This window comes from Poecilia reticulata, linkage group LG4 (genome assembly GCF_000633615.1).
Source record: "Poecilia reticulata strain Guanapo linkage group LG4, Guppy_female_1.0+MT, whole genome shotgun sequence".
Taxonomy (NCBI): Eukaryota; Metazoa; Chordata; class Actinopteri; order Cyprinodontiformes; family Poeciliidae; genus Poecilia; species Poecilia reticulata.
The window spans coordinates 2446174-2459898 of record NC_024334.1 but is presented as its reverse complement, the minus strand read 5'-3'; the positions used below and the strand labels follow the sequence as shown (position 1 = coordinate 2459898).

Genomic DNA, 13725 nt, shown 5'->3' with positions numbered 1-13725 from the left:
GTTGTAACAATGCGGTGTTGTAACAATGCGGTGTTGTAACAATGCGGTGTTGTAACAATGCGGTGTTGTAACAATGCGGTGTTGTAACAATGCGGCGTTGTAATAATGCGGCATTGTAATAATGCGGCGTTGTAATAATGCGGCATTGTAATAATGCGGCATTGTAATAATGCGGTGTTGTAATAATGCGGCGTTGTAACAATGCGGTGTTGTAATAATGCGGTGTTGTAACAATGCGGTGTTGTAATAATGCGGCGTTGTAACAATGCGGCGTTGTAATAATGCGGCGTTGTAACAATGCGGTGTTGTAATAATGCGGCGTTGTAATAATGCGGTGTTGTAATAATGCGGTGTTGTAATAATGCGGCGTTGTAACAATGCGGCGTTGTAATAATGCGGCGTTGTAACAATACGGTGTTGTAATAATATGCTGTTGTAATGTCATGATTTCCTCTTTTACTGTGCAAGTCAAGAAAACAGCTCATAAGTAATTAATTTCTGTCCACCAGGTCCAGTGAGAGCACGCAGGAGACGAGATCTGCAACCCGATCAACTCAATAGCGATGAAGAAGAAAGTTAGTGACTTATCAATTATTCAATTAATCTAAAGCTGGTTGATTTTATCCATCAACTAATGATTACAGTGATTTTCTTCTTCAGTTTTCTCTTGTATCAAAATGTTTGACCGACTAACAACGGAGAAAATCTTTACAAATTAAATTTTATTTTGTGTCACTTGTGTGAAATACTGACTGAATAACCTTTTTTTCTTGTTTTTTACATTTAGAACTTGGACATATATATAAAATATAATATGTAAAATGCATCTATGGGCCAAATTGACATCAATTTTTAATTGAAAATAGGGACGCATAAAATCAGTCTAAAGGGCACAAAAGGCCCGCGGGCCGCACTTTGAATATCCCTAGTTTAAGCAGAGATTATTAGTGAATTGATTGTAACTCATTTTAATCTAATAAGCAGAGACTCCAAGCAAGAGTAGCACTACTTCAATATATTTTTACTCAAGTAAAAGTAAAAAGTGTCCATCCAAGAAATTGCTCAATAAGAGTAAAAAGGTATTTGGTACAAAGTCCAGTCAAGTACTGAGTAACTGATCAAAAATCATTAGGTGTTTAAAATATAACCAACATATAAAGTGGAAATGTTGGTATTTTAAGGAATAAAAAAACTTATAAAACTTAAACCAAAGCTGCAGGTGTGTCTGGTGCATTTTTGGTTAAAACATGTTTTTTATTTAGTGGGTAGAAAAAACTGAAATTTTACTAAAGTAAGAGGAGAAATACTTCATAGTAAAATTACTCAAGTAAAAGTAAAAAGTACAGCGTGGTAAAAATACTCCTAAAAGTAATTTTTTTCAAAAAGTTACTCAAGTAAATGTAAGTAGTTGCAACCCAACTCTGCTAATACACCATTAATCGATGATTAATCCCAGTAAGTGGACTGTAATGATCAGTTTTGATGTTGTGGATGTTATTTTGAAGCTTCTTTACGCTCCATCAGGTCTGGAAACCCCAGAGGTGTTGGCTGTGACGGCCAGCGGCGGGTCCCTGTATGTGAAGTGGACGATGGTGGACGGAGCGACCGAGTACGAGCTCGTCATCGAGGAGGAGCAAAACGCGGAGCAGACGACTCTGCTGCCGAGAGTGAGAAACGTAGACGGGGATTTTTACACAGAGACTGGCCTCAAACCCACGACCAGCTACTGCGTCAGAGTGGCAGCGAAGGACGGCCTCAACCGGAGCAACTTGTCCTGGCCGACCTGCAGGAGAACCGGCGCTTCGTAGAGAAACCACTTACTGTAGAGACTGGATGAAACAGAGGTTTATCTGGGGTGAAAATGGTTTTTCCACTACGTAGCATCCATCACAGATTTTCTTTTCTGGTTTGTGCTCAAAGAACTTTAGGAAGATAACTGATTGCTTTAATAATCTAAACATGTAGCCATTTATAGATGTCTAAAAGTGTTGCTGAAGCCATATTTATCAAAAGAATTGTTTATTTTTCAGATAGGTCAATACTTTTTTTTTTTGATGATTGTTAACTCTTAAAAACTCAATAAACTTGATAATTTATCAAGAAATATCCTTTAAATGTATATTTTCTTGGTGATTAAACTGCTCAGATGATGAAATAAAAAGAAATCTATGACATATTGAAACAAATTTGTGTAATTATTTTGTTGGTGAAATGTCTGGTGTTCCAAGAAAAACCTTTACAAAGCTGACACAAAGAATACAAAGTAATAGAAACGACAATTTGGTCCAAACTGAGACCCGAGTTCAACTAAACAGAGGAGATGTGAGATTATATGAAGACAGAAAAACACAAAGAAGCCACCTACAACTGGCTCAATTAAAAAACGAAAAGAAATCTCGGCAAATTACCCTGGCAAACGCGCTATACCAAACAAATTGATTACATTTGATTTGATTTTGAGGTCCTTTCAGAATGAGCTGACAGTGACAGATTCTGTCACTTTAAATCCAAATAAGCTGCCGCTGGCCACGCCCACCATCTCAACGGTTACACTCGGTGAAAACGGCCGCAAACAGTTTGAAAAAGCAGAATTATAGCATCCAGAAGAACCAACAAGAAGGTAGCAAGTGGATTCTGGGGAGTAAGTTGACAATAAAATTCTTATTTTTTTTCCGGCAGTCATTTTACAGCGCAAACCAGTAAAACCACCTGACCAAACAGTGCTGGAGCTTAGCTTGGGTTGCTAGGTGACGGGCTGGGCCGGCTCGGCTTGGGTTGCTAGGTAACGGCTCGGGCTTCTCCGAAACCCAAATGGAAGTACAAAAAAATTAGTTTTACGTAATACATCCCCTTTAACATTTGATAATAAATATTTTTTACTCAATAAACACAGCCTACAGCATTTTTTCTTACTTTACTAAACATTTATTCAGTATTGTATTTAAATATAACCAAAGACTATATTTGGCTCAATAATGTAGTTGCAGTTTCCTAAAGCTGGAACACACAACACACTATTTACAATATTTTTATTTTAAATTGTATTTGTATTAAAGGGGTAATATTATGTATTCTTTAGAAACACAGTCCCATCTTATTGCACTTCAAGTAACTATGAATGTCTGCCATCGAAGATTCATTGAAACATGCATGAAAGAATCAAGGCAACTCTACAGGTATGTTTTTGATGAGGGATTATAACATGGTGTAAAGCTCACAAAGTTACTTTTACATAATATCCGCCCCTTTAAACAATATTATATGCAAATCAAGTCTGTACAGAATGCATAGGCCTACTATTTAATACTAAAAAAACAGTAAATCACAACAGACCTCATAAAATACACCGAACATTTTAAATACTGAAAATGGGAGGGAAATTGTAAAAGAAACAAAAATGTCCACTTACAATTAAGTTGTCCATCCAAAATCAAATCCAAAAAAATACCAATAACATTACAAAAAAACATGTTTTAAATTTACACGAGTGTCTCAAATTAACAATCAAGAACATCCAAATTTAACTATCATTTGAGAAAGCAACTTTGGGACAACCTACAGTTTTGCAACTTGGGTGAGTTTAATTTTATGGGGAATAAAGGAATATAAAAATAGCCTGCAATTTCTGAGAAAATCTTCTATTACTCATCTGTTGTGTTTGATTGGGTTGATAAATATGTCATATGTGATTCATTCATAACAACAAAAATCAGCTGAACCCAAGTATTTTCAAAATCAGTGAAGATTAATAATTGTTTAATGAGCTTAAGACTGATAAAAAACTTTATTATGCAAGTCCTCTGATGACAAATATGTTCTATCCTAATATTGAATAAATTATGCATTGTTGCTTGTTTAACAGATTAAAAATGTCTTCTGAAAATAACTTTTAAGTATCTATTAAACATACTTTTCATTAAGTATGTATGTCTGTGTTATTTTTTTAGTAATTGGTCTGATGTAATATTCCAATCCTGTTTTCATAAAGTGTAATCAAAATTAGGGCTAGAAAACATCAGTAATTAATTTATATAATGCGTTTCACTGAGTGAATTTGGTTAATTAATAAAATACATTTTTGACTAATATTCAAATGTATCATTACTCGGCAAACAGACATTTAAACAGCGCCCCCTGCTGCCGAGGAGGTTAACAGACGGTCACAGTAAACTAGTGGAAGAAAAATGAATCCCATTTTTACTCCGTCACTTCACAGCCAACGACATCAGTTTGTCGTCGATTTTGTCAGAAAAAACAAACCTAATAAGGTAGTTACTCAAATTATCAACCACGAATCAAGCAGGAATTCAGCTATTCCTTCGTGTTAGCTTCGAAGCTAACTAACGTTTGCTACCAACTCCTGGTTGTAGCGAAGCCAGTGAACGCCGATATCTAGTTTACCCAGTTCTACCTGTTGAGAGCGTTTTATGTCACTTTATTGTCAATGTTGCCTGTTTGTCTTCTTCCACCAGGTAGCTGACCTGGGCTGTGGTGAGTGTCGGCTCCTGAAACGGCTCAAGTTTCAGCGGAACATTGAGCTGCTGGTCGGCCTGGACATCGATGGTGCCAAAGTCAAGAAAAACATGTCAGTGACGAAAAGGGAAGGGCGCATTTATTTATTTATTTTTTATCGCTGGCTTACAACTTTTCCACAGGAGTAATGACAAAAATACATATTTATTTTTATTTACTCATTATTAACAAGAAAGCATGAACAGTCACGGTTAAGGGCGATTTAGAGAAACTAGTTAACCTAAAAAACAAGATCCTGCGGAAGTTTCTCGAGATTTTGTCTCAAGGCTCTTTATAATAAAAGTAAATTCAATCCGTTGAAAATGAGAATTTGTTTTCATTCAATTGACCTGGTTAAATAAAGATTAAATTAAATAAATACAGGCGGATGCCTCCATTTCAGTTGATCCAGTATGTAGTCACGTTCGGTATATTTTACTAATTTACTTATCTAAGGAAACTTGTCTGTTTGCATGCAGTCACTGATTTGCCACATTCATTTCTCCTTCACGTAGTGGCAGTTGTTTGGATAAGTGTAATTTATTTTTCAAAACAAAAAAAGAATAAGGTACTGATCCTAGTACAGAACCTTGTGGGACACCATAGCTGTGTCCGAATTCAGGGTCTGCATCCTTCGAAGGACTGGTCTACGTAGGACGGGTCCTTCGAAGGCCGGGAATAAACTAAGACCGGAAGAAAACAGCTGGCGGGGGGAGCTAGCTGCTAACGCAGCGGTAGCAAACAGGTCCGAAAATGTCAGAGCAATATTGCATTTAGGTGATGTATTGATGAACCGAGCTGATATTTGAGATTTACACACTTACATTCTCGCCTAAAAACGTTGTACCAAATCACGTTGTGTCATTTAAAGTGTTATATAGCTAAATAATTTGTCGCTATTCACCGCCATTGACGCTTTGCCTGAACGTTCAGTTGGAAGCCGCAATGAATTATGGGATATCGTGGGCCGTGAAGGGTACACGGGACCCATCCTTCAAATCTGGGGAAAAGAAGGACACATTTGAAGGAGTCTTTGAATTCGGACAGGCCTTGTCGCCACGCTATGACGTAATCTGCCTACAAATCCGTCCTTCGAAGGACGCAGACCCGACCTCTGCTCCTGTAGTTGTACCATATTGGAATCGTTTTCATATTAATTTATCCTGGAAATGGACCTGGCTGCTCCCAAATCACTTTCTTCTCACTAACAAGGTAAAAAGTAAAAAAAAAAAGTGTCTTTTAAACTCATACACCGAATCTACCCCGTTAAAGTCTATCTACAGAAGTTCAACTCTAACATTGATGTAAACTGTTCCCTCAACCCTCAACTAATCAAAAAGCAAAAACAACAATATGGACTTGCAATCAACTTGGAATTTTGGATTATTTCTTATGTTAATTCACTGTGACATCTGGCACATATACCACAATTTGTACTATTTTCTTTATGCAAGATTACTTTGACTATAATTCTCTTGTCACTATTGTACTTTATGCTCCCCCTGGCAATTATGTTTGTTTTGTCTTCGTTTGTTTTTTCTAATATGTGCACAGCACAGTTGTATATTGTTGTTTACAAGAAATAAAGTAAAAAAAAAAAAAAGGATGCAGACCCTGACTTCGGATTCGGCTCATAACTAACTGTTGCCTCTCACAAAACGGAAATGACTGACTAAGTTGGACTTAAAGCACTTTGAATTGCCTCGTTGCTGAAAATGTGCTACATAAATAAAATTACTTTATCTTACCTTAAATTAGTTTAAAGCTGTGCATTTGATTTTAGTAACATTTTCCAAGGTCTGTATTAAGACGTAGCACCGAGTTTAGTGAATAAGCTGTGAAATTACATAATTTCCATCTTCGGCTTCTTCAGTTTCTGCGCTGTGAAGTTTTTTTATTTTATAAACAGATGGAAGTTCTCTATGTAAACCATTACTTTGAAAGTGAACAGAACGTTTTTCTTTTGCTTTTATACAACTCAATTTATTAATTTGTTGCTTGTTTGTCCCTTCAGGCAAGGATTGGCTCCTCTGTCGACAGACTACCTGCAGCCTACCTACGACCAGCTCCACATCGATCTGTACCAAGGGTCAGTCACACAACGAGACGCTCGGCTCCGAGGGTTCGACTTGGTGACCAACATAGAACTGTAAGTGGCTGTCAGAGCTACAAAGTTATTTGTTAAATAATAATTTCTGCTTTCAAACGTATTACTTTGTTACGTTTGTGTTTTTTGCAGCATAGAACACCTCACTCTTCCTGATTTGGAGCTCTTTTCTTCTGTGGTTTTTGGATACATGAGACCAGCGAGCGTCATCGTCAGCACCCCGAACTCTGAATTCAACAAACTTTTACCTGGACTGACTGGTTTCAGACACAGTGATCACAAGTTTGAGTGGAACCGATCGGAGTTCAGATCCTGGTGCAGTACAGAGATTCAATTATTCACAAAAAACAACAATACAGTCAAACATCGTGCAAAGTTCAGTTTAAAAAGTCAAAGTTATAGTTTCATGAGTGATATCTCAAGTAGAGCTGAAACGATTAATCGTGATTAATCAATTTATTCAGTAATCGATTAATCGTTAACTGGAGTACACACTCAAAGGCCATTTGCTGAAAAAAACAACATATTTAGAGCAGTAGTTAGGCCAAAATTAACAAAAAATATATACATTTGGCATGTAGTATAAAACACCTGTGAATGTTTGTGAATATGTTTTAGCTTCACTTTGTTCAAATTCTCTAGAGGAATGCTATATTTTTGCATTTTAGGCAATAAAATGTTTATTTTTTTATTTATAAAGGGAAACTGAATTATTTGTATATATTTTAATATATTTCTGATATTGTCTAAAAAAGGCTCAAGTGGTTAAATGAAAAATTTGTAGAACCATTTTTTTTATCCGATTAATCGTTAGAAAACCAATTAATCGAGAAACATGATGGGTTTTCTTAAAAGCCAGTTATTTCAAAAGAAAGTAATTTAACAAAAATAGGAGTAACTTTTGTAAATTTAAGTAAAGGAACTGTTTGTATTGTGAATACGAATTAAAATAATTTACTGTGATGTGCATTTTAAAATGACAAATAAAGACAACAACGTTCTGGTCAAAAAGTTCAGACTTTCAAACAACCATTTTGTCTCTGGGATCCTCTCTTCCAATGTGCATTTTGCGTCCTGCAGGGCTTTTAAGGTGTGTTTGGATTATGGCTACGAGGCTGAATTCACCGGAGTTGGAGAAGCGACTCAGGAGCAGCAGGAAAGTGTCGGCTTCTGCTCCCAGATTGGTGTGTTTCAACGTTTGAACGTTTTACCCAACAGAGATGAGGAGGAGGTGTTTTCCTACACTTTGGTGAGTCTATTCCTCCATAAACAACTGGTTCTCAGATGCATCACTTAGGGCTGAAACGATTAATCGTGATTAATCGATTATTGAAATAATCGTCAACTAATGTAGTAATCGATTAATCATTAACTGGAGCAACATGCAGTGGTACAGCTGTCCTTTAGTCTATTTGAACCGGGTGAACTGAAGCTGCCTCTTGAGGAGTTTTGGTTAAAATATATTCATAGAAAAAGGTTTTCTTTATGCTAAACATTACATTTATTAATTTTTTTGTACAGTTTTGGCTTAATTACTGGTCTAAATACGTTGTTTTTTTCTCAACAAATTGTCTTTTGTTGAGCCTGTAAATGTCAGTTAACAATTAAATTAGTTGACAATTGTTTCATTAATTGATTAATCACAATTAATCCAATTAATCATTGCAGCCATACTCTAAAATACAGAAACCCAAGAACATCCAGATTTTCAAAAAATTAAGTCTTCAGAGACCAAAAATTTAATTAATTGCCCTAAAAAGGCAAATACTAGGGCGATACAAAGTTTATGTTTGTGCTTCTCGGCTTTGATATTTTAACCCAGTTTTCTGTTTTAGGTGTACTCTGTAAATTACCCCACTTTGCGTGACAACAACACTTTGCTCAGAGTCCTGGTGAGCGAGGTTCTGTACTGGGCAGAACAAATGAAGAACAGGTGGATGGAGGAAACGACTGGAGGGACGAATGGTGTTTTACCTCACAGTCAGACTGAACAACAGGAACAATCAGGTCGACGAAGACGTTGAATTAAAGCTGCATTTCTCTGCTTTAACTTGTACAAAACATCTTTTTACGTTCAGCCTGTACAGAAAGGTTGGATTGTCCAGGTGAAGGGGAGGAGAGTACCGAGTCGCTTTGGACTAAAGACCTAGAAGAGTCTGGGACATTAAGCAGGTTTGTTTGAGAAGAAATGTTTAAATTCTGACAGTTCTGTTCAGTTTGGGAACAAAAAGTTGGCTGGATTTCTCTGAAATCAAGAACAAGGCATATGAATAAGTAGATGTAAAATAACAAGTAGATGCATAAAGATGTGTGAATGCATGTACCCAGTATTGTGTTTGTTTCAGGTTTGTCGTTGTTCCTCTGGCGGCGCTCTGGTCCTTCTGTCCGAAAATCTCTGAACTGAGTGGGAATCTTTCAAACCTGAGACGACTCCTGATGGATCAGCCTCAAGTTAAACTGTCCCAGGATGGATCCGCTCTGCTCTTAAGATGTGAAGAACAAGGTACCGCCTCGTTACGACAGAATCTCAACTGGGTAATTCGTACTGAGACATCTTTGGTCCAAATGCTTTCAGTTAACTTTAATCAATACTATTATTGATATAAACCACATTCATGGCATGTTTGCTTCTGAGGTTGTTGTTTTTTAAAATCACTTCTTATTTTAAGACCCTTTGTAGTTTCTGTCATGTTTACTTTAAAAACATTTTAGTAGGGATGCAGCTAACAATTGTTAATAATTGATTATTGAGACAATCGATTAATCGTATATAAAAATGGCACATTCTGCAGATTTCTCATTCACCCACTTAAGCCTTTGTTTAAACAATATTCAAAATGATGGAAGACACAAATAATTCAGTTCCTTTCAAAGTAAGAGTAAGAAAACAAGACATTTTATTGCCTAAAATGCAATAACATGGTATTCCTTTTGTGTACGATTAATCGTTTGTAGATTGATTAATTTCTGCATTAACCAATTAATAATTGGATATCAAATTATTAATTGATATCCAAGCTCCAGTTAAGACTGGAGCTTCTTTTTTTTATTATTATTACAAAATTTGAATCAGGTGACGCTAAAACTGCCACTTGAGGAGTTTTGAATTAACATATTTACAAAGAAATGTGATTTTTAAAATTTATTTTAAATTCACATTTTGTGTTTTTTGTACAGTTTTGGCTTAATTATTACTTTGAATTATTGCTACGTCATTCTGTGATATTTTTGAGTGTATAATGCAGTTAATGACTAATTGATTACTGAATTAGCTGGTGATTATTCCAATAATCGATTAATCACGATTAATCGTTCCAGTATTGTATTTTACTTCCAAATGATTTAAGAGGAACGCAATTGTTTTGTTTTTTTTACACCTTAAAATATATAATAATTAAAATGAATGAATGTTAAACCTTTAAAGTTTAACTTTTTGTTTCTGACATTTCATTTCTTTTTTGCTTTGAATTTATAAAAATGTTTGTAATCTGCAGTTTGTCCAGCAGATGTCAGAACTGCCTAAAGTTTCGACGTTCCTCCTGCTTGAACTCGGATCCTGGGATCCTGATTGGATTTTGTTGTTTTTCAGAACCAGAACAGACCGACGGCGATGAAGAGGAGGATGAGGAAGACGCGTCGGCCATCCAGTGTTCCCATCAAACTGAACCGGAGGAAGACTGGGAAGCAAATATTTGACTTGGAGAAATCAGTTTTGCTGTCAGGAAAAGCTGGGAATGAAAATTAATCAACCCTCAGGTGAATGTTTGAAAGAAAAAAGAAAAGCTTTTCAGTTTTTTTTTGTTTTTTTTGTCTGAAGCCTCGTAAAGTGAAAATAAACCCGAACAACGAATCGTAATTATTCATGGAAAAACCGAGGCAGCATGGAGGCGTTTTGAACCGTTTTATTCAACAGTGCTGGGGAGACATTTCATTAGGGAAGCAGTTTGTCAAAAACCAAAAGAACAAATCCGTAACAGAGAACACTCAACGCGCCAGAACGTCACCGTACAATAGATTAGTTTACAGTTTTAATTAGACAACAGCTTCACAGAAGAGAAAAGCACCATGTTTGGAACATGTCAGGTACCGAGATGAACACCTGCGTCACACAGGTAAACGCGTTTTGTTCCGAACAAAGAAAATCACCTTCAGACAATAAGACATCTGGCAGCCAGAGTTCAAACATTTAGTACTAAATTGCTCATTAAAAAGACACTTTATTTTCAGACAACATTTATTAAAAATGTCACATTGGCAACAAAGATTAGAAAACAAAAACGGTCATATCTTTTTTTTTCCCCCAGAAATCTTCAAATAAAAAACAACTAAAAATGATGAATTTCTTCATACAACATTTTATGAGAACAAAATTACATTTTGGATGATGAACAAGTGAACAATTATTCCTTCAATGTGAAAATGGATGGCACAACAAGAAATGAGAATAAAATGCGCCTGGCTTTGACGGAAACTTCCACAAAGCGGAGAAGATTATAACCATGCATGTCACAAAATGGCCTAGTTAAAACACCAAAGGCTTGTGCAGATATGACTGTAATGAGTTTAACATTTATTCTACGGTTTGCAGTCACTTCTGATGAAAAACAAAGATTCTGCAGAGCCTGTTTTCTAGACGGTTGACCTGTTGATACTCCCGCCATGAACTTTGAACCCTAACAGGATATGAACAGTCTTCATGCAATACAAATTCATTCAATAGTGCAGTTTTCTACCATAGGTTTTCCTTCCACTCAACTTTCCCTGCGTATTCTTTGATTCAGCCAGGTTAATTTAATAATTACATTTTTATGGCTAACCCTGCTTGCAGTTCCTGGCTGCTGGGAAACGATCACGTCGGCTTTTTTCACAATGATTGTGAGAACGATTTATTTAAATATCAACATGTGTGAGATGTACGGAAGACAAATAGGGCCACTAGAAAAAACAAACCAAATTAGACTTTTCCCCCCCAAAATTTAGACTTTTTCCCCCTCAAAGTTCTGAATTTAATCTCAGAATTCAGACTTCAATTTCAGAATTGACTTTCTTTTCAGGAATTTTGACTCTTTTTCTAAGAATTCTGACTTGGATCTCAGAATTCAGATTTATTTTCCTCAGAAATGATTTTTTCCCAGTAGGAATTCTGACATTTTTCTCAGAATTTGGATTTGAATCTCAGAATTTTGACTTTTTCTCTAAAAAGTCAAAATTCTGAGTTTAAAGTCAGAATTTTATTTGTATTTTTTTCACTGGCCTTAATTCTCTTCCATATTAGTGAATCTTAAATGAGATAAATGTAAATTGTTGCCGTTTGCTCATAAATGCATCTGAGCGTTGAGCGCTTTCTGCTTGGCAGTGGGTCACTTCACTAGATTTTTTGCCGTTCGGTTTGTTTACAAACAAACTGCAACATATGAATCAGATTCACAAAAGCCAAACAGTCAAACGTGAACTTTGATTTGATTTTTCTTTTTTTGTAATTTCCCTGACCTGCAGGTCACTGTGGATCGATGAAGCACAGCTTTTAAGCAAAAATGCACATTAATTCAAGCTATTAATCCTCACATTTTTACCTACAGTTTCATTTAATGATGCAAAGTGGGAACATTTTTATTAATAAGTTGCTAAATGTAAAATAAATTTGGTTCAATTTCTGGATGGATTAGGAGCAAAAAATAATGGCTAAAAATATAGTTAAAAAAATATGCAGTTTTGGTAAACAAATCAAGTTTTGCTCTTTTGTCTTTGACAGTCAACACAGAATTACATAAAATCCCTTCATTCATTCAACACAGGAGTCTCACACATCGTCACCCACTCATTGTCGGCATTCACACGTAAAATAGCTTACATCTTATGTTTCTGTAGTAAAATATTCTCGCCTTGAAAACACAGTTATCAGTGCAGCGCTTCAGCTGCTTGCAGGCAAATCTTCCAGATAAAGTCCCATCTTAAGTACGTCCAAAACAAGCAGACTAAAGGAATGTATCGAAAACACGTTTCACTTTAAAGGTGCTCAAAGAGAAATTAATCTCCTCTCATTGACATAATAAAAAAATGCATAAACATGTAGATCTGCCAACATTCAACTGAAATATAACAGTTTCCTGGAGTGATTTGATAAGCAACCATTTAAATTATTTAATCTACAGCTCTGCGTGTTTATCTTAGATGATATCTTGCCACTTCTTTCTCTCCTGAATGTATCTGGGGAATTACAGTGGCTTAAATGAACACAAGGGGGCGCTATGGTTATGACAAAAATCAGTGATCAGGCTTGACACAGTGCTGATAGCAAGGGGTGTTGTGTTTGCTGTGGGAACTGAGAAACAAACCCAAACCATTTGTTTAAAGTGTGATCAGGGTCATCCCGTCTTCGCAGCGCTAACGCTTGATCACCACCTGTTCGTACGCTCCGGCGCCAACCCTGAAGACGGAAGAAAGATTAAATTAAACCATCACAATTTATTTATTTTTTGCTAGCAATGTCTAAAAGTAGCCTTGTTAGGTTTAGAATATATTGCGTGACCAAAAAATATTAGAAAACAGACTAATAAAATGTATTTAAAACTCTTCAGAGGCATCAAAACGTTAAACAATATTACATCTAAGGATGTTTATACACCGCCGGTAGATTTGGTTCGATTTGGGATCAAAATTGCAACATTTGTTTCATTTTCAGCTGGTGTGTCAAACCAACCAAACTAATTGAAGAACCTGTTCCCCTCCTGGCCTGTGGGGGCGCTGTACCAAGATCCACTGAAGGAAACAACACAAAACCTCTCAAGGGGACACTGAGCGCAACTTCGTTCTTCATGAAATGTAAACAAAAATGGAGCGGCGTCAGATTTTAGCAGTTATAGGATTTCTCTTCTGTCGTTTGTAAAAGACTACGAGTCATTCTTCCCACTAGTGATGGACTTGAGTGATTTTGTTTGTTGGATTTACCCATAATGCCTAGCATAATAGTCTACTTCCTCCTTTTGGACCGGTCTCCGGTCTGCTTAGCATGCAGTGTTCATTCATACCAGCCCTATTTAATCCGGTTTAATCAAACTCTGGTTTGTTTGTCCATTAAGTCCAGTTTGTTTGGGAGGTGTGAATGT

General features: G+C 36.2%; 3 protein-coding genes across 6 annotated transcripts in view; 2 read left to right on the top strand and 1 right to left on the bottom strand.

Annotated features, from left to right (window-relative positions):
* The window catches only part of fndc7b (fibronectin type III domain containing 7b), a 61351-nt gene extending 59169 nt beyond the window's left edge, over positions 1-2182 (top strand). Inside the window, exons 58-59 of the mRNA XM_008406271.2 lie at positions 510-575; positions 1525-2182. Of these exons, the coding sequence (XP_008404493.1) occupies positions 510-575; positions 1525-1808 (350 nt within the window). The 3' untranslated portion in view covers positions 1809-2182. The remainder of the gene's footprint in view (positions 1-509; positions 576-1524) is intronic.
* A 1963-nt stretch (positions 2183-4145) lies between these two features.
* Positions 4146-13725, top strand: part of henmt1 (HEN methyltransferase 1) — a 19402-nt gene continuing 9822 nt past the window's right edge. The window contains exons 1-9 of one of the 4 annotated variants that reach the window (XR_533456.2): positions 4146-4268; positions 4473-4585; positions 6527-6661; positions 6752-6934; positions 7700-7868; positions 8455-8626; positions 8698-8791; positions 8965-9122; positions 10209-10375. Coding sequence is in view for 3 of the 4 variants with exons in the window: in XM_008406267.2 (XP_008404489.1) it covers positions 4185-4268; positions 4473-4585; positions 6527-6661; positions 6752-6934; positions 7700-7868; positions 8455-8626; positions 8698-8791; positions 8965-9154; positions 10209-10364 (1296 nt within the window). In the remaining variant the exon portion in view is untranslated. Of the gene's footprint in view, positions 4269-4472; positions 4586-6526; positions 6662-6751; positions 6935-7699; positions 7869-8454; positions 8627-8697; positions 8792-8964; positions 9155-10208; positions 12315-13725 lie in introns of those variants that run through there. The other 3 variants (XM_008406267.2, XM_008406269.2, XM_008406268.2) reach the window with 3 other exon arrangements.
* Positions 10920-13725, bottom strand: part of fam102bb (family with sequence similarity 102 member Bb) — a 24204-nt gene continuing 21398 nt past the window's right edge. Inside the window, exon 12 of the mRNA XM_008406270.2 lies at positions 10920-13046. Coding sequence (XP_008404492.1) covers positions 13004-13046 — 43 coding nt within the window. The 3' untranslated portion in view covers positions 10920-13003. The remainder of the gene's footprint in view (positions 13047-13725) is intronic.